Source organism: Anguilla anguilla, chromosome 3, assembly GCF_013347855.1.
Source record: "Anguilla anguilla isolate fAngAng1 chromosome 3, fAngAng1.pri, whole genome shotgun sequence".
NCBI classification, from domain to species: domain Eukaryota; kingdom Metazoa; phylum Chordata; class Actinopteri; order Anguilliformes; family Anguillidae; genus Anguilla; species Anguilla anguilla.
The window spans coordinates 27,057,206-27,082,241 of NC_049203.1; the positions used below are offsets into that span (position 1 = coordinate 27,057,206).

General features: G+C 47.3%; 1 protein-coding gene across 2 annotated transcripts; it reads left to right on the forward strand.

Annotated features, from left to right (window-relative positions):
• Positions 1 to 52: 52 nt before the first annotated feature.
• jade3 (jade family PHD finger 3) lies at positions 53 to 22,039 on the forward strand. Of its 2 annotated transcripts, none has more exons than XM_035409672.1 (12): positions 53 to 420; positions 11,585 to 11,659; positions 11,925 to 11,984; positions 12,348 to 12,430; positions 12,735 to 12,892; positions 13,312 to 13,502; positions 15,468 to 15,679; positions 16,404 to 16,571; positions 18,189 to 18,305; positions 18,896 to 19,354; positions 19,775 to 19,892; positions 20,339 to 22,039. In XM_035409672.1, exons 3-12 carry the CDS (start codon positions 11,936 to 11,938, stop codon positions 21,229 to 21,231), a joined length of 2,448 nt encoding a protein of 815 aa, XP_035265563.1. In that variant the 5' UTR covers positions 53 to 420; positions 11,585 to 11,659; positions 11,925 to 11,935; the 3' UTR covers positions 21,232 to 22,039. The 2 variants fall into 2 exon arrangements, with proteins under 2 accessions (XP_035265563.1, XP_035265564.1); XM_035409673.1 differs by lacking the exon at positions 53 to 420 and adding an exon at positions 7,538 to 8,397.
• The last annotated feature ends 2,997 nt before the right edge of the window (positions 22,040 to 25,036 follow it).

Here is a 25,036-nt window from a genome sequence, read left to right on the forward strand (position 1 = left end):
TGGCAAGAGCGAGTCATTTTGATACTCCTGTCCTGGTCATGTAGGGCGAGTGTTTGTGGCTGTTTGACCCGTGGTGTATCATTGAGGAATCCGATTATGCCCGCGTTTAATGTAGTGACGCGTTCAACTGAAAAACTTATAAAGTTGATTGAAAATCACCACTCAGGCAGGCAAAAGCAAAATTGTAGAACATAGCGAGAAGGCGGAGTCTAGGACCCGGAGGTACTGCTAGTACAATAGAGCTGTTGTGCTATGGTGGAAGAGATTGCAGCGCAGGGTAAAAGACAGAGTGGAATGATAGAGGATAAAATAGGGGAAAACGAACGATAAAACTCTGAATCATACGCGCGTTTTTGAGAAGAGTTTTACAACGGGCCAAACACATCCTGATCAGTACCGATCGTTTATTTCTGAAGCAAGGTAAGGTCGCTGCATGAACAATACTGCTCGTGTCTTCAGAGGGCTGTGTGTGCCAACGCTAGCCCCGAATGGCTTATCCAGGCAGTGGGGCCTGCTTTCCTCGGTCCTGCTCTTCCCCGGAGGGGGTTCAGTACTGTATCAAAAAATGGACGTAAATTGGTAACTGGGAGGTTATGTAGTCGTGTGACGATAAAGCTCGGCATGTGTTGTTATAGGCGCTGAGTAAGCTAACTAGCTAGCTATTGCTAATGTGGAGTGCTAGAGGAAGTGTTATTTTGCCATGAGTGGAGGTGGCGCCCTTGTTTGATTTCAGCCACATTGTGTCGTATTCACCGCACCGTCATGCAGCAGAGAGAACAGAGTTTGGCGCCAAGGCCAACAGTAATCCCGTGAGAGAAAGGGAAGCTTTCTGTAATGGTGGACCCGGGCGCTTGCCGTATTTTATGGATTACAAACCATTTGTTATGACATTTTCCCATTGATAGGGGGACAGTATTATTGCTGGTCAGGACCCACACATAGCCGATAGCCTTGAGTATCAAAGCCATTTCTATCCAGTCTGTTAGCTCTTCGTTGAACCGAAATGGCTAGCACTGTAGCGGGTAGCTAGCTAGCTGTGGTGAGGCGTGCCACCATAAAGCAGGTCGCAAACGTACTGATATTTTGATCACTCTGTGTGGTTTTAAGAACGTGTGGCTTCGAATGCCCTATTGTCACTGTTAGATGTGATGTGTTTACTAGCTGCATATGTGAGTTTTGTCATTTCGACTAGCACTAGTAATAGTCATATCTGCAGTGTTGTCCCTTTCAATTGGAAATAAGTTGCTAACCATTTAGCTTTGCGATGTTAACTAAGAATGAAGTGGTTGCTGGCTAGTAGAACAACATGCTCACCCATGTAATTTGCTAGAAGTGGGTAGCTAAGCAGTTGGCTAACTCACACGAGTTTGCAGTGTGCAAGGCACTTGAAGGCACTCTACATAACTTCCAGTAGTTATTCCACTGGAATTCTTCTCTAACGTTGCTTTGCTGATAGGAAACTATACAAGACATTGTTTCAATTCATGAGACGTATAATTCATGCAAAATCGATTTAAATTCGTATAAGTGGAGTTTCCCAAAGTATGTCTGGTAACATTAATGAAGACCACTGAAAGAGTCTCTCATTTAATACTTTTTTGTGGCTATAAAGGGTTTTCTCCCAATGACTAAGCTTTGTTTCCTAACAGAATCCACCCCTCTCTTTTTGAACCCACCTTTGAGGCTATAGCATGGGGGAGAACAGGTCATTTCCCCCCCAGTTCAGCTCAAACCTGGAATGAAACTCGGCTTTTCTGTTGGCGAAACTATACCTCTCTCTCATCGAAATGCATTGCCTCCCTGTTCCCTTTGTTGTTACTGTACAGTTGTAACTTGTTGTATTTGTTAAGCTTTGTGTGGAAGATGTTTTGAAAAGTATTTTTTCATTCATTTCATTCTAGTCAGGTCTCTTGGAAATGTGGCTGAAGTGAATCTCTCCATGGACTGAGGCTTCCTTGTCCAGCCTCTTTCCACCCCGAGCCCCTCAAGCAGCTCTCTGTGAGGCGTGCAGGGTACTGCTAGCTTTTTAGGATACTTTAAAAAAAAAAAAAAAAAAAAGCTACCCAGTAATTGACTGTTGCTTTTGCCTGCAGGCAGCTAGGGACGCTCTCTGCATTACCTAAGTCCACAGTTCAGCTCAGACAAGATGGGATGCATGGCTGTCCTGTCGTCTTTTTTATTTGGACGCTGATGCCACATGAAATCCCTCGGGTCCAGGGCTCACCTTGTTAATTTGAGGGAGTATGTGACAGTGGTGATCATAGTTGAGGGAACGTGTGCTATGGCTCCCTGCAAAGAGAGGATGGACTGCTGCAGGAAAATGTCAGTAGTTGACCCGAAGAAAGCAAATGATAACATTTAACATTTATGTGTTTTCCGTGTTTCCCCCTCTCCTCTTTAGTAGGCTTCGTCCACTTGAAAACGTATCAGGGCAAAGTGTGTGAGTGCGAGCAGATGCCCCCAGAAAGCAGACTAATTTTACAAAAACAAGCAGCTATTCATAAGGAGGAGCGGGTTCTCATTTCTGGCTGAGAAACCCATGGCGGATGGCGCATTCCATCCTTCGAGGTCTATTTTTGGCAGGTTAAACTCAGATACAGTGGTTGTGAGTTCTTAAGGGGGCTGAAAATTTTGATGTTTTATAACTGGCCACAGTGCATTTTAGATTGATACAGCTTCATCTACTACAGTAAACAAATGCATTCCTTAGAGGAATTCCCATATCTATTGCAGAATGATTTAGGGACCCAGATCACCCATATGTCTCTGTCTTCAAGGTTAAAGCCCTGGCAGAGAGCAGCCTGTTACCCACACTGGTATTTTATATGATGGAAAGCCAACATTTACAACCAGTTGAGTGCGTGCAAACTAATGCCAGATGTACTTCTGTCACCAGCCACCCGGAAGCCCTTAGAGGCGTTCTTTACAACATTAGTGTGAGATAAGAGGCCCTCATACATAATATATGTATGATTTTGTCGCACTCAAGAGAAGTTTCTTTAACTGGGGTTTTGCTGTGTTTAATATTATGTTAATATACCCTAATCCAGGTTCACTTGCAGTACATACAGCATTATAGCATGTGTAGCCCAATCCAATTCATACAATTAAGTTGAATGGTAACTACCTTGCTTAAGGGTTTATATCAAGTCTACCACACTGCATCATGTCATAATATTCACATGTGAGTGGGTCAGGATGTTTTCCCTTGTGTAAAGTTGCGCTCTAAGACAGTCTAAATTGTGGAAGTGAGTATTTGTCTAGTCTTTTGTTGGTTTTCAGTGTCTTAAGAACAAACAGATCCCCACCAAGCTTTTTGTGGAGTGCGCCTTCACAGATGTCTGCTTCTCTGTGAAGTGCTGCATTGATGGGGTTCAGGCCCTAAGCCTCTAGCCAATAAATGATTGGAACTTGAGGAAAGGGCAGTCATTTCTGCTAGGGCACTCCGCCTCCAGTGAATCATGGACAGCGAGAAAGGCTGTTCCTTTTTTCTGTAGGGTGACTGGGTTTGCTCTGGCCTGCCTGACCAGAGAACTGAACCTCACCATGTGCTGCTTGTTTGTTGAAGGTACTGTCTTCTCACATTTTTTGCAGTGTTTCTGTTGCATTTGGTTTCTAACTTTTTTTTATTTTTTGGAAAAAATATCAAGCTGGTTACTGTGGTTAGCAACATTTTTCCCAAGCCTAACTTTCTGTATAGCATATAACTTCCAGGCTACTGTGTTTTCATTGATTTGCAATCATACACCTCGCTTTTCTGCACAAACAATGATACTGGTACATGAATTCTTTCTGAAGAATTGTCTAGCGCACTTGATCAATTTTATTTCCCTTTCTTTAGACTTGTTATCATGTAACATTTAAAAATTCCCCAAATTTTTACCTGAACCTTTCACCTCTGGTGTCTTTGTGTGCAGTCGATCGTTGTCATTGTCAGATTTATTGTCATTGGCAGTGTTTGCTTCTGGGCGGAAGGGGCAGCTAAAGCCTAGAGCTTTTTTTCCTTTTTTTCCCATCTCTTGACCTCATTTTGTGACTAAAAGTGAAGCTGCTAGACCAGTCCTTGGCATCCTGAGAGTCTGCTGTCAATGACTTATGTCAACCCTGTTTGTTTGAGTGGTGCTGTGAACAGGCGGCTCAGTGGAGCTAGGCCCCAATCAGGGCAAATGACCTGGCCAGTGGCCACTATTCTGTAAGTGAGATGAGAAAATTTACAATTCACTTTACAGTGCTCTGTGCAGACTTGGTCTGGCCTTTGAGTAAAACCTATACCTTCAAAGTCCTTTGCTTTATTTTCGGTTTAAATAAAAGTTCTGGTTCTGAGTCCTAAAAAGAGCCATCCATGTAGATCAAGGAAACACAACAAGAGCTCGTCTATTTCAGGATTTTTAGCCAACTTCTGTTATTTAATTTTAAATTCTTTACTTGGCCTGACAGTTTTTTTTTAAAATTATTATTATTAGCTTTATAATGTTATAAGCTGGGGCTACAAACTGCATGTTGTACTCTAAGGTGGATATCCTACTCTGCTCTGATTCTGATATTGGAGTGAACCGTGTAGGTATAAAATGCTGTTTAAAAAAAGAAGGGGAAAACAAGTCAGGATACTTGCTTGGAACAAAACCAGTGTTCTTTACCTTTGATGTAGGTACTTGAAATTTTGGCAGAATTCCCATGGAGATTTCATTTAAAACTGGTAAGTTTGACAGATATGTTTTCTGTTGGGGATTGCTTCTCCAGGCCATGAATTGCTACAGTAAAACAGTGACACTACATCAGTTTTTCCTTTTTCATTGGTACTGAGCTTATCTGAGAACTGTTAATGTTTGACAGGCATTTTCCCAGACGCCTAAAATAGGGCATCCCAGAAAACGTTCAGCCACAGGCATTATCATTTAAATTTGTTTTCAGAGCAAATGAGATTGTGTTCCAGAAGATCAGGTATGGGTTGAAGGATTAAAAAAAGAGTAATTTTACTAATGTGGTTTTAGCGGGTGGTGATAGGCAGAAGCACTTTTGCGACTGCAAGTGTGTGTGGCTGTGTGAGGGGGGCATTAGCTAATAAAAAGTTAAATTTAATTTACAGAGGACCATTGCAAAGACGCTTTACAGAGAAACACAAGGAAAACTGGGCAGAAACCAGGTCTTAACCTCCAAAAAGCAAGCAAGGTGAAATGTGTGGTTCTGCGGTACAATCTGCTAATTATAACGTACAGAACCAGTAGTGACCACAATGAGGACCCTGTGGGGTCCTTGGTCCTGATAGACAAATGAAGGGCGTTAGGCTACACCACCTCCTTTGTATTTCGGTTGTGGTCCAAATGGCCAAACACTTGTCCCTCACAGATCTATCCTTTCCCTGGATCATACAAAGCAGGTGAACCTTTCCAGTACCAAGTGACAAGTGAGGCTTTATGAGACACAAAAAGGGTTGGGCAGCCAGATGCTGCCAATCCTTGACCTGGTGTTAACCAACAATTCATGCTGATTCTTTGAAACTGAGTAACTGACAAGGAGTAGTTGGTACTGTTGATACTGTCACGTCTGGACTACTGCAACTCCCTCCTGGCTGGCCTCCCAGCATCAGCCACCAGACCCCTTCAGCTCATCCAGAATGCAGCAGCACGTCTGGTTTACAACCTCCCTCGTGACTCCCACGTCACTCCCCTCCTCATCTCCCTCCACTGGCTACCAGTGCAAGCTCGCATCCGGTTTAAGACACTGGTGCTTGCTTTCCAAGCAGTCAAGGGGTCAGCTCCTGGTTATCTGCAGAAGATGATCAGACCCTACAAGCCGGCCAGATCGCTCCGATCGGCTACTACAGGGCGGCTGATTCCTCCCCCTACACGAGCAGCAACAAGGTCTCGACTCTTTGCAGTTCTGGCCCCACGATGGTGGAACGATCTTCCAGTGGAGGTCAGAACAGCAGAGTGTCTGAGCACCTTCAAACGGAAACTCAAGACGCACCTCTTCTCTGTATACCTCTCTCCTCTTCCCTAAACCCTCTCCCATAACTATTTAAAAAAAAAAAAAAAAAAAAAAAAAAAAAATTTTTTTGGTTCAGGCTATCTTGTTTTTCCTTACTGTATGCTACTATAGTAAACGCTTTTATCTGCATTTTATTCAATGGACTTAAGTGGACTTGATCCTGAGTTTGGTTACACTGTTGTAAGTCGCTCTGGATAAGAGCGTCAGCTAAATGCCTATAATGTAATGTAATGTAATGGTAAAAAAGTAATGGGCTTCATCCGTCTCTACTCCTTTTCTTTTTGCTCGCTGGTGCTCAGTCCTGGAGTGATGCTGATGTTTGCTCTGCCATAACTCATCATTATTTACTTGAAGTCATTATTTGGACGCACCTGCTGCGTTCCATTTTTAAATCGGTTGTTATAATAAACGTGCCTCCAAAACCCACTCAGTCTGTGGCAGACACCTTGCAGAAAGTACACACATTGACTCTAAAATGAAGATTTAAAGAGGCCTAAATGCAGTTTTGAACCATGTGGGTGATACACCCCTCCCTAGTGCCCTGTGAAATGTATTTATCTCTGCAGTTTATAAGCTTATAGTTTGGTAAGTTTTGCCTACATTCGGCAGAGCAAATAACCACTTTCACAGAGAAGACTTTTTTTCCCCCCTCATTCCTTCCACAAGAATGTCACACGCTGACCTCAGCGCATGACATTCCCTCTCACTAGAACACATGGAATGAATGGACACTTGATTTATAGCTCCATGTAGTATAATGGATAGAGAACTGGGCTTGAAACTCAAGGGGTTTCAGGTTCAATCCTCACGTACATATCCAGCCATTTAAATGGATAAGACATTAAAAATGTAAGCTGTGTGAGTTGATCTGGATATGAGCGTCTGTTAAATGCCTAAATGTACCTTTAAATCTTTGTACTAGTCTCTTTATAAGCCATCTTGGCATTTCCAGAATTAGGGGTCAGTCCTGAACCATTTAACCCATTTATTTTAAAATCCCAATATTGACCATGCTGAAAATGGTGTGACTGTTGTTATACCTTTCCTGTCTGCCTCCAATCCCCAGAATTCCATGTGAAGCTTATAGCAACACTTAGGCCTATATCTGATTGCATGGAGGTACTGATATGCTAAAATGGATATACATTAAATCCCTCACAGATACACTTGAGCTTTGTGTAAAGTGGGTATATGTACAATATAATTTGAATATACCAGTCTGATTATGAATTTCACTCTTCCAGAATAGTTGTATATGCTTGCACAGGTTTTGGGAATGCCCTCATAAATGTCTTTTTGGACATTTGTTGTAAACCTGCTTTTCCATTTACCGTGTGTGGTTGCACCTATTTATATTGCATAACATCACAATGGACAGTGGCTCCATGAGTTGCTTCCACACTATCTGTACTGCTCCCGGGGAATGTGCCACAGATGTGTTTTTATAACTGCACATCAAAGTAGCGGTTTCTTTGGATAATCGAAGAATTGGTGTCATTGCCTTTCAGATAATCTTTTTTTTGTTGTTGCCACTTTCACTGGGCTAATTATGTTTAATCTGAGTGCCCGCATGTTTGCTTGCATTAGCCTTTCAGACTAAATGGACATTCAGGCCCTAATTGCAGTTCACTGTAGCTGGTTATACATATACATTTTTCTCTTCTGTTACCGAAATAACTCTACAGCTTTTCAGAGCGTTATTTTTATGATCATTTTATACACTTGATACATAGATAGTGTTTCCCCAATGACTTTTTTTCTAGCAGTTCCGTGAGATTTCCCAGGCTTACGGTGCAACTCAATGTTGCATGCTCAGTCACACGGCTGACTCTTGGAACTTTGCTACAGCTGATTGGCACCTCAGCTTGACTCACCGATGTTTGTTACAAACATCTCATGCGTACTGTAAAGTCAGTCATCCACCACTTGTAGGTGTTAACCACTGGCTACGCATGAGTTGGGGCAGTGAACAACACTGCACAAGGCTCCCATAACCCCCCCCTGAAACAACTAACAATGACATAAGACATTACAAGGTGACTTAAAAGCAAAAGCAAACGAGTGCAACCATGTATGAAAGTTTCCTGCCTGAATACGACCAATATAACAATGAAGATTTAAGCTATACTATGTAGGATTTTGTGGCCCTTGTAGACTCTCTGTTTGTAAACCGTACTCACACATCCATCGTCCTTATAAACCCCGCTTACGAACCCATCAAAGACACACACTCCAGCCCTATAAGCAAAAAGAAAGGGTAAGACATGCAAAAGCTACCCAACCTCGGCATCTAGCTGCGTAAGGTAACTAGCTAAAAGTAACGTTACTTACAGGTCCAACAGAAAGCAGGCCAACTCCACATCGCTTTTCATCCCCATAGAGAACTTCAGCTGAGGCCACTGAAGAAAAGTAAGTTCAAGGTTGACTAGTTTTTTGAAAGAGCCCTGTCGACTTGTATTTTTGCTTCATTGTATCTAGGCTTCTTAACATCTGCCATTGCAGCAAACTAGCAACAAACACTTTATTGGAATCTGATCCCAAACCACAGGCTCTGTAGCCACAGCCACCCCTCCCCACACAGAAAAGCACCACGCCCAGAAACGTCCCATACACATTTTAGAATAAAAAATACAGGTAAAAGGTGGACAAATTCTGCAAAACTAAGTAAAGACATACACTGCCAGTGCATCGTAGATATGCTGTAGCATGGTTATTTTATAATATTTTCAAGTAAAAAAATCCTACATAGTCTGCCTTTAATGTTCTGCTAATGGTGGTGTCAAGGAAAAATGGTTTGCAATATAATGCAGGCCTCAGCTTTACTTGTTCGTTTCAACAAACTTATTCTGAGCCAATGGGCCGATTTGCCTCTAAACGTAGCTTTTAAAAGAATAAATTCTAGCAACGGTGCCAGAAAGTCAATCGTGGCACTGTGCCACTGCTGTCTCTACGTTGGGGAAACACTGAGAACAAACTCATATACTCCTTGTGATTTCACTTCTTGTTCTTGCTACTGTTGCAATTAAAAGTACAGGCAGTAGTGAACTGCGTGGGAGGCTCTTACTGTCAGAATGCAAGTATGACTCTGGAACACTCATTGCCGGCACCACTGGAACTGGGCCAAAATGGTGTCGTCCGCAGCGCCGAGCTTGTTTGCACATGACCGATTTGGAGCTTCTACAAGCTGTGCCAGACTGATCCCCAAGGATGTGTTGCTCATATTCAATAGGGAGTCACTGGGTCAGACTTGTTATTGCAACACACTTCCTGGGTGATTGAGATGCAGGATGTTTGTTCTTTTGTTAGTAATTTGGGGCTTTTTAAAATTTTCATCACTGGTTACTGTGTTGATTGGATAATGTCAAGATCTTGATTACTTTTGTGAACCAATCAGATTGTTCAGAGTGTCGGCGCTATGGAAAAAAACAAGCTCTCGCATTCATTCTGTGCTGTCAGAATGTGAGGGTGTATGACCCACAGGAACTGCCGTGTGAGTGCTCTGGCCTTAGGCTCCGTCTGGCGTACGGCGGCCAGGTTCCATATTTGCGCGCTTGTGGGGAAATGTGTCAGTGGCCATTTTGCAACTTCCTGTCACTCGGAGCATATGTAGCCCACGTAGGCTAAGTTGAGTCATGGCTGTCGGCCATGCCTGAGGCGTTTTATTGAGCCACCTGCAGAGAGAGTGCGATTCCACAGCTTTGTTGGCCACGGTTGACAACTTGGGTGACCGTTTCACAGTTTAGAAACTGAGCAGAAAGGAGTCAACCATAACCATAATTTTATATTCAGGTCTTTCTCGCTTATCCGTGGATTTATAAACTGTGAAAGTAGTCACTGTTCCGTTCATTGTGTTTAGTGACAGTGCCATTCTTCTCCGATGTAGTGAAAAGATAAATGGCTGAAGTGGAACCTAAATTAAAACGAGTCTCGACAACTTGCCTGAAGGGGAAAGTGTCACTTTAGCTTGATTTCATAACCATTAATTCATCACCATGCTTGACTGTACTGTACATCATGAGAGGCCTTTCTATAGTCTTTATCCCTTTGAAGAGCAGGTTTTTTGAATGTTTATTTGAAAATTATACACCAGTGTTCTAGAACTCTGTTGCTTTCAGTTACTGGTTGCATTAGAATGTTCAGTTAGCCTTCAATCACATATTTGTGATCTTTCTATTTAAAGGGTTGAAGAGCTGATTACAAAATTAAATCTGATTTTACATGACAGAACTTTATATTTCTCATTTGACTTTCATTTTGTGGCTATCGCCTGGGAGAGGGAGTAGTAACTGTCTTCAGGCCTCCAGAGTGTGATTAAACAAAGTCGGTACGGCATACAAGTAGGCTACTTGATGAATATCAAAAACCTTTTTTAAATATTTCTGTTATGGGTTTTTGGTAAAGCTAATGCTGCTCGACTGTGTGGTACAGCATTACTCCAGGTTTTGACTTGAAGGACGTGGTGAACAATTATTTATTTTTATTTCACCTTTATTTTACCAGGCAAGTCATTAAGAACAAATTCTTGTTTACAATGCTTAGTCACGTATGTAAGCACTTGCTGCATGATGCATATCTTAAAACCTGTCCGAATGTTTCATATTTGATTGGGGGTTCTGGTCAAAGCCGGTACGGTTTTCATTGCGTGGACATTGGTGCGATAGTAGCTAAATTGAAAGTCGGCTCGACGGTAAGTGGTATTCTGACATTGCTGGGTGTCTGCAAGCTCAGAGGAGGCGAAACCGCGGGCCCGGCCGCCTCTGCCCTGGTGGGGAATGCGAGGCGCTTCCTGCCTGTGGGTACACTGCAGCCTCTGTGGGGGCTGCTGGGTCTTTGAGTCCCTCTGCTGGGGAAAGGGAACAATGGGGGCCTGTGTGTGGGCCGGGAGACGGGGCCCGTAGCGGGCGAGTCGCGCCGCCGCTCCGGCCATGGCGGGCGCCGCGTGGCACAGTCTCAGAGCCAGGGGAAGAGAGGCGGTAAAATCAGGGTGAGACGGCTGCGATCTCACCTTTCCAGAGGTAAAATGGAGAGTAGGTCCACCGGTCACAGACTACATTTGTGACAACCAATAGACAAATGACAATGATGAATGGAGGAAACTTTCTGGTAATTCCCTCAGGGATCCTAGACGCATGACCAGGAAGTATCAACCAGTCACCATCAGCGTTATTCTTAGCAGTTGTTACCAACACGCTCCACGATTGGTGGAGCTCATCTGTTTTCTGCCAGTACAGTGATGTCACAGCCCTCCAATCCTTATTTTAGCCCGTATTTCTGGCCTTTTACAGCCCTAGCCCCGGAGCCATCCTTAATGCCATTGGCTTAACGGCCTTGTTTATTTTTGTGTTGCGTTTGCAGGCTTTAGTGCAAAAGGGGTGGGAGGGAGAATGAACTGTGCCAAACACACGGGGTGGGGTGGGGTGGGAGGGCAAGATGTTATATAATTAAAGGCAAGCTAAGGAGCCATGCTGCACTCCAGCACGTGTATAAAATGGGCTGCTGTTGCCACAGTGATGCCACCTCATTAAATGAATCTGTCGTGTGCCCTTTGTTAACTAACCCCGGGGCCATGTTCTTTCTTTTCTCTCCTCTTTTGCAGGGATGAGTGGAGGATATCATTAGTACAGCACCAGCAGGCGAATACACTAGCATGCTCTTCAACTTTGGATTTATGGTGAGTGCCGGGCAGAGCAGTGTTTACTGTACGAGTTTGATCTGAGGGAAGCCATTCAGAGAGGGACTTTCCCTCTGCCCAGTTTCCTCCAATGTGCACTGATGAGCTCCAGATGTGTCTGCTTTGTCAAGAGCTCCCCTAGAGTGGAGACTCTGTGAAAGAGCTCTCTCCCTCTGTTCTCTCCACCCCCGCTCCCCTCCCCCGCTCGCTACCCAGCATGCCCTCGGTAACCCCGTTCTCTCTCTCTCTCCCTCCCTCCTTGCAGGATACTTCAGGATGAAAAGGCTCAGGTCTTCAAGCAGCAGTGACAGTTCAGATAATGAGAGTGAGTACAGCGCCTCCCGCAGGTGTGGTCGCTCTGGCTGCGCCTGCGTTAAAAATGCCACCTCCTGTCACATCGGCACAGCTCTGATAGAGAGACGACGCCTGCGTCCAACCTTCCCCAGATCCGAGGATTTTGTGTGTGTTTTTAAAAGTTTTTGTGTTGTTGGGAAGAAAATGCTTGTAAAATAGCATGCTGTGTCATAACCATAGACATGGTTTACTAAATATGTACTTTTGTATGCTCTCTCCCTCGATTCTTCTTTCCCTCTCTCTCCCTCCCTATTTCTTTCCTCCTTCTCTCTCCCTCTCTGTCTGTCCATCCCTCTCTCTCTTCCTTTCTCTGTCTCTCCCCCCCTCCCTCCAGGTCCTTCAACCTCCTTTTGCTCTTCCAACAAGTATGGAAGCAAACCAGAAACCCCCACTACCATGCCAAAGAAACCCGCGGAGGTAAGGCCAACTCCCCCCCCACCCCACCCTGTCCTCAGTCCTCAGCCAGCTCACCTGTGAACTGAACGGGAGGAGCACTTCCTGTGTTATGACGGAAACCAACATTTCAGTTCAGCTTTGTTACCTCACATGGTCTCTTTATGTTAATGTGCTTTCTCATTCCTTCTGGAAAAATGTGAACCGTGACAGCTTGTCTGTAAATGGCCCTGTACGAAGTACAGCTCGAAAGACTGATTGGTTAATGTGTGCCTGGATGGTGAGACTCCTAATCCTGCCGCACTGTCCCCAAACGCCCACTCCAAAGGTGTTCCGAAAAGACCTGATCAGCGCCATGAAGCTGCCGGACTCCCACCATGTGTCGCCTGAGGACTACTACCTGCTGGCGGACACCTGGAGGCAGGAGTGGGAGAAGGGCGTTCAGGTGCCCGCCAGCCCCGACACCATCCCCCAGCCGTCTCTCAGGTGAGGCTCTCGCCAGACAAGCCCGGTCAGCGAATTAAAAAAACAATTATTGTTATTGTGGATCCAAACACTGCAGTTGCTGGAACCTTGATGGACTTTTAGCTGTTATGCTGGAGGCTTAGCAAACTTGCTAGACTTGTTTTGATGGCAGAACTTGCCTCAGTTAAGGTATAACACTGGTGGGTCGACTATACTGCACACGACAAAACTTTTACAAGCCCAGGCCTTGCTTCCTGTTTGACCGACATTACTAAATTTGTAACGTAGTTTGTAATTTCCTCTTCAAATGAGGAACTCATTTTCCTAAAGATGGGACCTGCAATGGCCCATCCTCAAGGCTCTTGTGTTTCCTATTAGCTTTATACAGACAAGTATAAACCGTAGAGGGTAACGGATAGAGCTGCTCTGTCTGTATACAGGATCATTGCGGAAAAGCCCAAGGAGACCCTGTTCTCTCGCCAGAGGAAGTACATCCAGTGCTGGAACCCGGAGCCCACTGAGCCAGGCTACGTCAACATCCTGGAGCTGGCAGAGGCCATGTGCCGCTACGACCTGGACGACATGGACCTGTACTGGCTGCAGGAGCTCAACGCCGAGCTGGGGGAGATGGGTAAGGGAGGGGCCATTGCGGGGGTTTGATAGCACATTTATGTACATTTGTATCCTTTCCCTTTCGCTTCAGGAGAGTGCGGACAGGCATGTGCTCCACTGAAAAACACGACGTTGAGCTACTGCTGCTTTTTCGCACCTCAGCCCTCAAAGCGAGGCTGCACTGACATGAGTCTGAGGAAGACTCTTCACATGCGGCTTGCGCTAGCAGAATCAAGGGCGGTAATAATGATTAAAATACTTGCCAATGCTAATTATGATGGAAAGGGAATCAATGGCTGCCGTAAGTTGGGACTGTGGTTTAAGGTTTCTGAAAGGAGACCTCCAGCAGCATGGCTTTGGCGGCAGTGGCATGTCATTTTATTTTCATTTGTAATATTACTAGAGGAACACCCGCCCCCTACAGGCCAGTTCAAGCGGCGGCCTGGTTTTGCTGGGTTGTCTCCTGTCCTAGCACAGCCAAGCCCGGCCCTTTGGTAGGAGAAGGCCGCAGGACGGTATGGATGTTGTATTATTTAGGCCAGGGATCTTCGATCTTTTTTAGACCAAGGACCCCTACTTGGATAGTACACTATTGCGATCGCAAAAGATAAAATGTAGCCGGAAATATATTTTCTTACCAGAGCTAAGTGTCTGTCACGGGAACTATAGGTAGCTCTGTATGCTATGTTGAAGTTCTTTTTACAAGTCACTGCATTTCATGGCTGCCTGATGGGAGGAATTATTTGAATGCATTTTGTAATATCAAAACAAATTATAAATGTGCAAAAAGCAAACAAATGTTTTTTGCCCTCATTTTTAAAATGAAAATTTCCCCATCACTAATATTAACTTGAATTTCTTTTCTGCGGATCCCTCGAAGGACCCCTAGGGGTCTTCTGACCCTGGCTTTAAACTCTTAAAACTGAGAGAACTACAGCTGACTTTCTGCTGACGTTAGGTTTTTGGTTGGGGTGTTGCGGTTGATGTAGCCTATGTTTAGATCTTCTCATTCCTGTTTTAAATTCCTCTGTATGTAGAAGTTCCTCGTATGTTCTAACCAAAGTGTTTTCTTTGGCCCTGTTCATTTTAGCATGCTGTCTTGTCTTGTCTTGTCTGGTCTAGTCTGTTCTCGTAAGGTCAGTGCAGGTTTTGGTATGTGGTCGTCAGTTACACAGAATCCCGGGCTACTGGTGTTAGAACCGGGGCTTGAGCTTTTAGCTATGTACTAAACAGCATAGACAAGCAGCATCTTGTTTTATCTTCACTGTATCGCCACTGAAAAATAAAAGGAGCATACATTTGTCAGCTGAATGGGTATGGTGCTTTTCTGTTCCTCAAAAGCACTGATATATGGTTTTTGAAGAAACTGCAAAAAAAAAACATTAGTGATACACAAAGCCTGCCATCTTTCCATTATATCAAGCATGGCGGATGCTTCCTGTCCTGTCAGGAGCGTGTCATCAGTGAGTTTTTATGACTGTAATTTGTGGGCTGCACCACCACAGAAGTGTGCGCTGCGGAACTGAAGATGAGTTCCTGTGCAGTGCAGTGCACAAGTGTGTGTGTCTGAAAGCGTGGTTTCGAAGCCTATGAGCGGCATTGAGTGAGCTTAAATATCATTCTACACCTTTTGTAATGAAATCATGTTTCGTGTCACCTGCTCCACTCCAGTAATGCTCTTACCCCAAGCAAAAAATTAAAAAAAAAAATCAATTTCTCAGTTTTAAAAATGCCAGCTAGCTTTAAAATGTATTTCAACATGTGTTTGTAGCATCTACACTTGATTCACCTCCCTCTTTTATTTAGCTGAAATATTTGCTGAACCCCTTCGTAAGGCTAGCCGGTGGCTGTTTGCTGCGTGTGCGTGCATCGCTGCGGTGGCGCACAGTTGCATGCTGGGCCGGCGGGGCGTTTTTCTGTGCTCGCGCGGCCGAGGTGACTGTTACGGCGGCTGCTTCAGCTTAACGCTGGCCGTGTGTCCCAGGCGAGGCTGCGGTGGACGAGCTGACCATGGAGCGCGTGATGGAGGCCCTGGAGCGGCAGTGCCACGACAACATGAACCACGCCATCGAGACGGAGGAAGGCCTGGGCATCGAGTACGACGAGGACGTCATCTGCGACGTGTGCCGCTCCCCCGACAGCGAGGAGGGCAACGACATGGTGTTCTGCGACAAGTGCAACATCTGCGTGCATCAGGTGTGCGGAGGGAGCGCCGCTCCCAGCATGCACTGGGGGGTTCTTTTGAACACTTCCAGACAAGATCCTACATTTGCATTTAGGCTATTATTCAGAGCGACTTGTATAAGTGCCAACAGGCAGGTTTAGGCAACGAACAGCGCTGATCATCAGGATCACTATCAATGGTCGTCATGACATTATCTTATTACATCAAGAACATTTTTTAGGTTAGTAGATTGTATTGATTGCGTGGACAACCACTGCTGGAAGTTCTTTCATCCCTCAGCTCTATAGGATTGTACAATGGCTTTTAACCACTTACGGAATGCGGTAACTTGCAGAACAGGCTTTTTACCTGTTGTGGATTGAGGCTTTCTGTCCTGTTCAAGGGATATCTCCGCTGCCATTCTAAACTAACCCATTGTACCCACATCTCAGTCAAATATTAAATGCTGTCACTGTTCTGATGCCTGTCGAATTTGAAAACGTTCTTGCAAATCCTGTCAAATATTTTGAGACGCATGCTACTAACCGAAAGGTTCAATCATGAAATATTGTTCTGATGATATTTGGTTAAAATTGATTTTTCTTTTAGATTTGGCTGTAATCTGCATAAATTATAGTGACATCAGAAGGGTTTTCAAATAATAAACTAATGTAAAATAATTATATGATTCCAGGTGGGGCTGTTCCTGCATTGAATCTAGCCGCCATTCTGACTCAGTATGTTTTGTGCTCGCAGGCTTGCTATGGCATTGTCAAGGTGCCGGACGGAAACTGGCTCTGCAGGACCTGTGTCCTGGGCATCGACCCCCAGTGCCTGCTGTGCCCAAAGAAGGGCGGGGCCATGAAGGCCACACGGGCCGGCACCAAGTGGGCCCACGTCAGCTGCGCCCTGTGGATCCCTGAGGTAACGGCTGAGCCTACCCACAATCCTCACTCACACACTGGCCCTCTCCTCTCCACTGGTCCTATGTGCAGGTCCTACCCACAATCCTCACTCACACACAGGCCCTCTCCTCTCCACTGGTCCTGTGTGCAGGTCCTACCCACAATCCTCACTCACACACTGGCCCTCTCCTCTCCACTGGTCCTATGTGCAGGTCCTACCCACAATCCTCACTCGCACAATGGCCCTCTCCTCTCCACTGGTCCTATGTGCAGGTCCTACCCACAATCCTCACTCACACACTGGCCCTCGCCTCTCCACTGGTCCTATGTGCAGGTCCTACCCACAATCCTCACTCACACACTGGCCCTCTCCTCTCCATTGGTCCTATGTGCAGGTCCTACCCACAATCCTCACTCACACACTGGCCCTCTCCTCTCCACTGGTCCTATGTGCGGGTCCTACCCACAATCCTCACTCACACACTGGCCCTCTCCTCTCCACTGGTCCTATGTGCAGGTCCTACCCACAATCCTCACTCACACACTGGCCCTCTCCTCTCCACTGGTCCTATGTGCAGGTCCTACCCACAATCCTCACTCACACACTGGCCCTCTCCTCTCCACTGGTCCTATGTGCAGGTCCTACCCACAATCCTCACTCACACACTGGCCCTCGCCTCTCCACTGGTCCTATGTGCAGGTCCTACCCACAATCCTCACTCACACACTGGCCCTCGCCTCTCCACTGGTCCTATGTGCAGGTCCTACCCACAATCCTCACTCACACACTGGCCCTCTCCTCTCCACTGGTCCTATGTGCAGGTCCTGCCCACAATCCTCACTCACACACTGGCCCTCTGCTCTCCACTGGTCCTATGTGCAGGTCCTACCCACAATCCTCACTCACACACTGGCCCTCGCCTCTCCACTGGTCCTATGTGCAGGTCCTACCCATAATCCATACACACACAGGCCCTCTCCTCTCCACTGGTCCTATGTGCAGGTCCTACCCACAATCCTCACACACACACTGGCCCTCTCCTCTCCACTGGTCCTATGTGCAGGTCCTGCCCACAATCCTCACTCACACACTGGCCCTCTCCTCTCCACTGGTCCTATGTGCAGGTCCTGCCCACAATCCTCACTCACACACTGGCCCTCTGCTCTCCACTGGTCCTATGTGCAGGTCCTACCCACAATCCTCACTCACACACAGGCCCTCTCCTCTCCACTGGTCCTATGTGCAGGTCCTACCCATAATCCATACACACACAGGCCCTCTCCTCTCCACTGGTCCTATGTGCAGGTCCTACCCACAATCCTCACTCACACACAGGCCTTCTCCTCTCCACTGGTCCTATGTGCAGGTCCTACCCACAATCCTCACACACACACTGGCCCTCTCCTCTCCACTGGTCCTATGTGCAGCTTTCACCCATGTGATGTTTTTAGCCAAACTTGATTTGTTGATTTTATTTCATAATTCAAATGCAACAAAATCATATATGTTCCTGAAGACTTACAGTTTAGCTTAAAAATTGATCAAGGATTACGCTGTAAAATTATGTAACTTTTTTTTTTTTTTACATACCGGTCCATCTCGTTTTGATTAATTTGATTCATCTCCCGGCTGCAGGTGAGCATCGCCTGCCCCGAGAGGATGGAGCCCATCACCAAGGTGTCCCACATCCCCCCCAGCCGCTGGTCCCTCATCTGCAGCCTCTGCAAGCTGAAGACGGGCGCCTGCATCCAGGTGGGGGCCCAGCCCGACGTCCAGCTGCCGCTCCGCAGCTTGGGTCCAGTTCTCACCTTCTCAGATTCCTCAGTGTATACAGGGGTAATATATATAAGGCTGGGATAAGGGGATAAGACAGTGGTGATGTCACTGTACTCATATAAAACAGACCGCAGTTCCTCCAGTCGCTTAGTATGTAGGTAACAGCCAGTATACAGCGCCTCTTCCGTGCACCCTGTGTGTATCCAGGAAGTACCCACCATTGACAATTTCTGTTGGTTGCTACCAATGTACTGTACAATGTAAAGTGAGTGATGGAGCTCCTCTCTGTTGTATACTCCTAGTATGGAGATGGAGAGTCACAACAGTGTTATCTCTTGATACTCAGTGGAATATGGATAGGATGGAATCTCACTGGAATCTGCAGTGTAAAATTCTCTTTTCTGGATGTAGGTTTGCCCCCAATTAGACTAAATGGATCTAATCTCAACATAATGTGAAGTGAAAATTCAGTTTTGTAACTTTTCTGGATATTTTCAGAATGTTCTGGAGGGATGTTCACTTGTGAACCCTATGTGATTTCCCCCCATCCCCCACCCCCCCCACAGTGTTCGGTAAAGAGCTGCACCATCCCCTTCCACGTGACCTGCGCCTTCGAGCACAGCCTGGAGATGAAGACCATCCTGGACGAGGGCGACGAGGTCAAGTTCAAGTCCTACTGCCTGAAGCACAGCAAGACCAAGGCCGGCGAGCCGGGCCTGAGCCCCGCCCGCCACAAGGCCCCCAGCGACACCGAGAAGGTGGGCCTGCGGGCCCAGAAGCTGAAGGAGCTGGAGGAGGAGTTCTACGCCCTGGTGCGGCCCGAGGAGCTGGCCCAGGCCCTCGGCCTCCCCCAGCTGGTGCTGGACTTTGTCTTCCAGTACTGGAAGCTGAAGAGGAAGAGCAACTTCAACAAGGCCCTCCTGCCCCCCAAGGAAGGGGAGGAGAACCTCCTGCTGCAGCCCAAGGAGGACAGCGTGCACACCCGCATGCGCATGTTCATGCACCTGCGGCAGGACCTGGAGAGGGTGGGTCCCAGCTCCGCGCGCGGACGCAGCACGCTGCCGTCTGCCCTTTTAGAAAATGCTAAACGACTGAAATATTTCACTGCAGTATATATTTTTTTAAATATTACAATATCTAAAAAGTGGCTCTCGTTTGTGTTATTTGCCTAAAGTGTTGGAATATATTTTCAGATGTTGATGGTTTATTTCAGTATATTGCAGTGTGTTTTTTTTTAAGGTTGAGTGGGGGGTTGGTCACCTGTGGGTCGGTGATGCGTTCGCTGGGTCTCTTTGGTCGTGTTGATTAGCGCTGAGTTACGGGGGTTGTGGGCTTGCTTGTGAAGCGAAGCGGGATGGATGCGTGTGGCGGTCTGTGACGCGGCCTCTCTCTCCGTTTTCTCGCCCCCGCTCGCTCGCTCGCTGGCGCCTGCGCTCTCCGCGCAGGTGAGGAACCTGTGCTACATGGTGAGCCGGCGGGAGAAGCTCAAGCTGTCCCAGAGCAAGGCGCAGGAGCAGATCTTCAACCTGCAGGTGCAGCTGATCAACCAGGAGCTTTCTGCAGGTGACCGCTCGCAGGGGAGGGGCCACGGGGCCTTTGTAGTGGGGGGAGTGTTTGTGGGTTGACCCAGATATGTGGGGTAGGAGGAAGCTTTAAACATTTTTATATGTGACATTTCCTTCACAGTGCATTATTTTTAGCTCTGGGGTCTCTAACCCTGGTCTGTGAGAGGCACAGGGCCTGCTGCATCTCACTTACTAGATCAGTCATAGCAGCAATACAGTTACAGTTAACTCGTCTTACCTGGTTTATTGAGTACAAACTAGTTACCGGTTGTAGTTTTTTTTAATGTCGAAAACTAAAACCTGCCGGAACCCTCTCCAGGACCAGAGTTTCAGATCCCTGTTCTAGATTGTAGAAGGTCGTAGAATTTTAACCAGAGGTATTAATGTATTTTGGGGCTGTTGAGTTTTAACATTTTTTTTAATGTGTTTTTGTGTTTTTTGAAGGTCTCCCTCTGTCTTACACACTGGACAGCGCCTTGTTCCGGCCGCCCCCGAGAATCACGCTGAAACTCAAGATGCCTAAAGTGACACTGGGGAACGGGAAGACCAGCTCCAAATCGGGCAACGGACCCCTGTGCCCGGACACCAGCGGGAACGTGTACGAGCGGAGCGTCGTCGGGGGCGGGGCGGTCCCGACGGGGAAGTCCCAGCACTACGCGGGCCGGGTCCGGAAGGAGGACCACGCCAACGGGCTCCTGGCCACCTCGGGGCGATCCCGCGCGGAGGCGGAGGGCGTGGCCGGCGGGGGCCCGCCGCTCCCCGCCAAGCCGTCGGGCAAACCGCTGGCGCTGCACGCCGCCCTCCACGGCCGCTCCGCTAACGGGGGCGGCGGCAAGCTGGAGGCCCCTCAGCGCGCCCGCCCGCCCAAATCCAACGGGGTGATGGAGAAGCCCCTGCCCCAGAGGGACGCTTCCTGCCAGCTGGGGCCCGCCGCCGCCGCCGACGTGGGGACCCTGGGAGGCCTCCGGAAGCCGGGCGTGGAGCATTTCGGCAGGTCTCTCAAGGAGGCCACGGTCTGCCTGGTGCGGACCCCCGAGGACCTGCGGGGCCCGGACAAGCCCTCCCGAAAAGGCTCCGGCAAGGAGCGGCCGTGGGGCAAGTCGGCGCCCGAGCGGCACGCCGGCAAGGCCCCGTCCTACCAGGAGAACGACGGGTACTGCCCCGACCTGGAGCTCAGTGACTCGGAGCCGGAGGCCAAGGGGAAGCGACGGCAGGCCAGGGGCCCCCCCGGGGGCGGCGGCGGCGGCTCGGGGAAGGAGAGCCCCAGCCGGGACTACAGCAGAGGGGGCAGCAGGGGGAAGCTGGCTCTGGGCTCCAGAGCGTCGGTGCAGAGGTGATGCCCCCTCCCACCACCATCCTCCGCCCCCCCCCTTTCCTTCCGTGCATCGGCCACAGCTCTGTTACTCCTCCTCTTTTTCCTTAAGATTGTCACAAGTGCCATGCTGGCCCCGCCCTCTCCCCCTACTTTCCCTCGCATTCCTGTTCTGTTTTACGCGCTTTGTGCGCCGTGGGGGGGGGGGGGGGGGCGTGTCTTGCTGGGGCGTGGCTGGAAAGCCGATCTCCCAGGCCGTAGAGGCGTGCGCCAGAAGACCGCTGTTTCGTGGACACCCCCCTTTCCCCCCCATCTTCAGTTGATGATGTCATCTTTTGTTTATTATTCAGTTTGTCTTTTCGACAAATTTGTCAGTTTTTCACCTCAGATGGGACGATGCGTCCGCCAAGTCGGCTCCATCCATCGCCTTGCCCCCCCCCCCCCCTTCCCAATGACACTGTCAGTACACTGTTTATTTCTCCCTGAGCAAGACGAGAGGTCGCAATATTTGTCTGTCTGTGTGTCGCTCCTTTGCCTTTGGCTCCTCCACACACTGCTGGATTTTAATCATTCAAAAAATTTGTTGCAACAGCGACCATGTCTTACCATGGGGCAGAGCTGCCATTTTTCTGGAACTGTGTAAATATTGAGGGTAACGAAAAATAATAATACAAATGTCCATTTCTATATGTTGTAAAGGAAGGGTGGGCTCACAGTTGGGGCTGCAAAATTTGGCGAAATTCCTGTGACAACGAAAGATGACCCTTGTGTTTATTAACAAATAAAGGTCTCGTGCAAATAGAAGACTATTTGCTCAGAGACTGTGTAACATGCCTGATTGGTCAGAAGGCATTGGTAAAAAAACTGGCAGTTGGAGATCCTTTCTTCCCATCTATTGTCTCTGTTGTGCTTTTAGATTTAGCATGCTTTCTTCCCTGTCGTTTCCATTCCTCTTTTGAAAAGAGAACAATGGCAGTTTTTTCCCTCCAGTTCTTCCAATGGTATGTACAGGTCTGCAGAGTGTGAGCGAATGTTTGTGCGCGTATCTCCTTGATAGTCGTTTGTGGGTTTGACTGCCTGCGTCCCACCTGTGGTTTTAACTGTTAAAATGGTGGTTCTTAACCTTGGGCCTGGAGGGCCACAGGGTCTGCTACCTTTCGTTGTTTCTCAGCAATTATTCAATCAGTTAAAGCAGTGTTTCTCAACCCTGGTCCTGGGGACCCACTGCCCTGAATGTTTTAGATGTTTCCCTGCTCCAACACACCTGATTCAAAATGAATGGGTCGCTGTCAGTCTTCTGCAGAGCTTGATGACGGACCCGTTCATTTGAATTAGATGTGTTGGAGCAGGGAAACATCTAAAACATGCAGGGCAGTGGGTCCCCAGGACCGGGGTTGAGAAACACTGAGTTAAAGCATAGTTGAGTGGCCTCGCCTGGTCTAAATTTGCTGCAGCAGACCCCGTGGCTCTCTGGGACCAGGATTGATTGGCGCTGCGCTAGGCTAGCTGTATTTCCGCAGGTGAGCCAGTTCCTGCCAGTGCTTGGTGCTTTCCCCACAGCCACTGCTGGACTTTTGCACCTTCTTGGTGCCTCGAGCCCATGACTCTCAATTCCCTCAAGTCTTCAATGTGTGCTGATCTAGGTGCGTGGTCATGGCCAAGGACAGGGTTAGGATGGGTAGACTTTCAGTATAATGTGGACGCTAGCGGCGATCCTTTTTTGGGAGTGTGATGTTAACGCTAAGCTGTTGCGTGCGAGTGATTTGGAGTTACTTTGGCACCCCTGAGGCCTGACGGTGAACGAGCAATCGGGCCCAAAGGCTTCAGGCAGGAACTCGCTCAGGTTTTTTGACTCAACCTGGCTGGCCTGGCTCTGGAAATGTGGCTAATGAGTCTTTATGTGCGATTGAATGCCCCTATTTCCACACCGCTAAGGTATCCAGTCTTGGCCGTGTTGGAACGAAAGCTTTTATGAATATGGGGGGGGGGGTCTGAGGAACTGGTCTTCCCCTTGAAAGTCCCTGGGGAACCGGTTACTCATTTTCACGACTGCTCCGCCTGAGCCGATATCCAAAGCACACTAATGAAGTCAAATAAGGATCTGTTCTTTTTAAATTGTTCACTCTTTTTCCATCACTGAATCCCAAAGTAGGGAAGACGTTTTGTGTGACACAAGGGGTCAGCAGGAGGACTAGGGCATAGAGCTAGAGCTTGGTACCCTCACTCAGAGAGAATGGATATTGTTCCAGTGTGACACTGGATGTCCTCACTGGTATTTGATTCCACACAGTTTGAGCAGATTCCAAAATAACTTTAAGATCTGTGAATTATGCCAATTCTCCTGAGTGAAGCCCATGTGAGCATGACCACAGTCACGTACAAGGAACTGTATGATGTCACATGGTGACCTCTAGAGCCCCTCCCCCCAGGAATGTCATGGTGTAACGTTTCAGTGCCCTGGCTCTGATACCAGTCACACTTTTGTAGGTTAAAAAAGCAAAAAATAAAGAAGTTATAAATTCATTTCAGTACATGGCTGTGTAAGTGATGTAACGGGAAGGCCACACAAGCAAAGAAATTCACATTGTAAAAAGTATAATTCTAAAAAGAAATAAAACACTTCCACTGCATGCCAATTGTATACTATGAAATTGAAATGGAACACTTTCTTAACCCTGTCTGGCTAAAGTGTGATGTGGAATATGGTTTCAGGTCTTACAGCAGTGGCTTTCACTCTTCACACTAGGAGAGCTGCAGGATGTGGACGGTTTTTGATTTGACCTTAAAATCAGCGTCCACTTCTGACCCCACGTCAGGTGCGGTGGGCTAACTATATCATTGACTGCTTTCATTGAGTAGAAGAGGGCTGAGTAACAGTGGAAGCCATTCTAACCCGCTCTGTATGGTAAGAGTGAATGCCACTTGGCTTAGAGGATTCTTCTGGGTCACAGAGAATTGAAGGGCCCAGCTAGAGAAGCTGAATTGAAGTTTTCCCTCGGCAGAAACCATGTGCTTCAGTTTCAGGTTTCTGGCCCTCTGGGATGGATCAGAGCCATGACGAGCCCCATTGCTGGGTCATTAATATGGCTGAGATCAATATGGCAACTCGCAACTGCACTTAGGCTGGTGTACTTGCTCATTACTGCGTAGCTGTTCTGTTGTCACTTGAGTTCAGAAATGATAAGTGGCCAAACTGAACATACTGACCTGGAACGACCAAGAGGAAACACAATGGTTCCGGGTATCGAATGAAGACTTAGGCCAGTAATGGTAGTAAAGTTCATTTGATTCAGGAAACCAGTGTGACTCATATGTATGAAATTAACCAAAAAAAAAAAAAAGGTAAACACATTTTCTAAACTTCTATTTTTGCAGGTTTTCTTTATTTTTTTACATTTTATGATAGTGCAGCAGTGGTAGGTGTGGGTTGCAGACCCAATGTGACGTGCATGTAAGTGGACCTCTTGTTCCAAAAAAAAAAAAAAACCTTGAGAAACCCTGCACTTGAGAGAAGGCCAACATTCCTGTGGGTTAGCTGTAGTACTGTTTCTCTGCTGTTCTGTGTACTGTACTGATAATCCGGAAGTCAATTCCTTAAGAGGGGTGGGGAAAATAGGAAAGTGGCTTTTGCTATTACAGGTCTTCTGATTGGGGGTCAGCTTACAAACCGTGAAACAGAGCCGACAGTGAGGAGGCTGTGACAACTGAAGGATTGGCACAAATCAGCATGTTCCTTACAGTTGATACTAGCAGTTTTTTTACCGGTGTAACCTCAGCTATTTGAAGGAACACTACCCAGGCTATTTATTGCACGCTGTGCAAACGTCGTT

Coding starts and splice junctions, on each gene's coding strand:
- jade3 (XM_035409672.1), top strand. CDS start 11,936: ATGAAAAGGCTCAGGTCTTCAAGCAGCAGTGACAGTTCAGATAATGAG. Junction 11,985..12,347: donor TGACAGTTCAGATAATGAGA/GTGAGTACAGCG, acceptor CCCTCCCTCCAG/GTCCTTCAACCTCCTTTTGC. Junction 15,680..16,403: donor GCAACATCTGCGTGCATCAG/GTGTGCGGAGGG, acceptor TTGTGCTCGCAG/GCTTGCTATGGCATTGTCAA.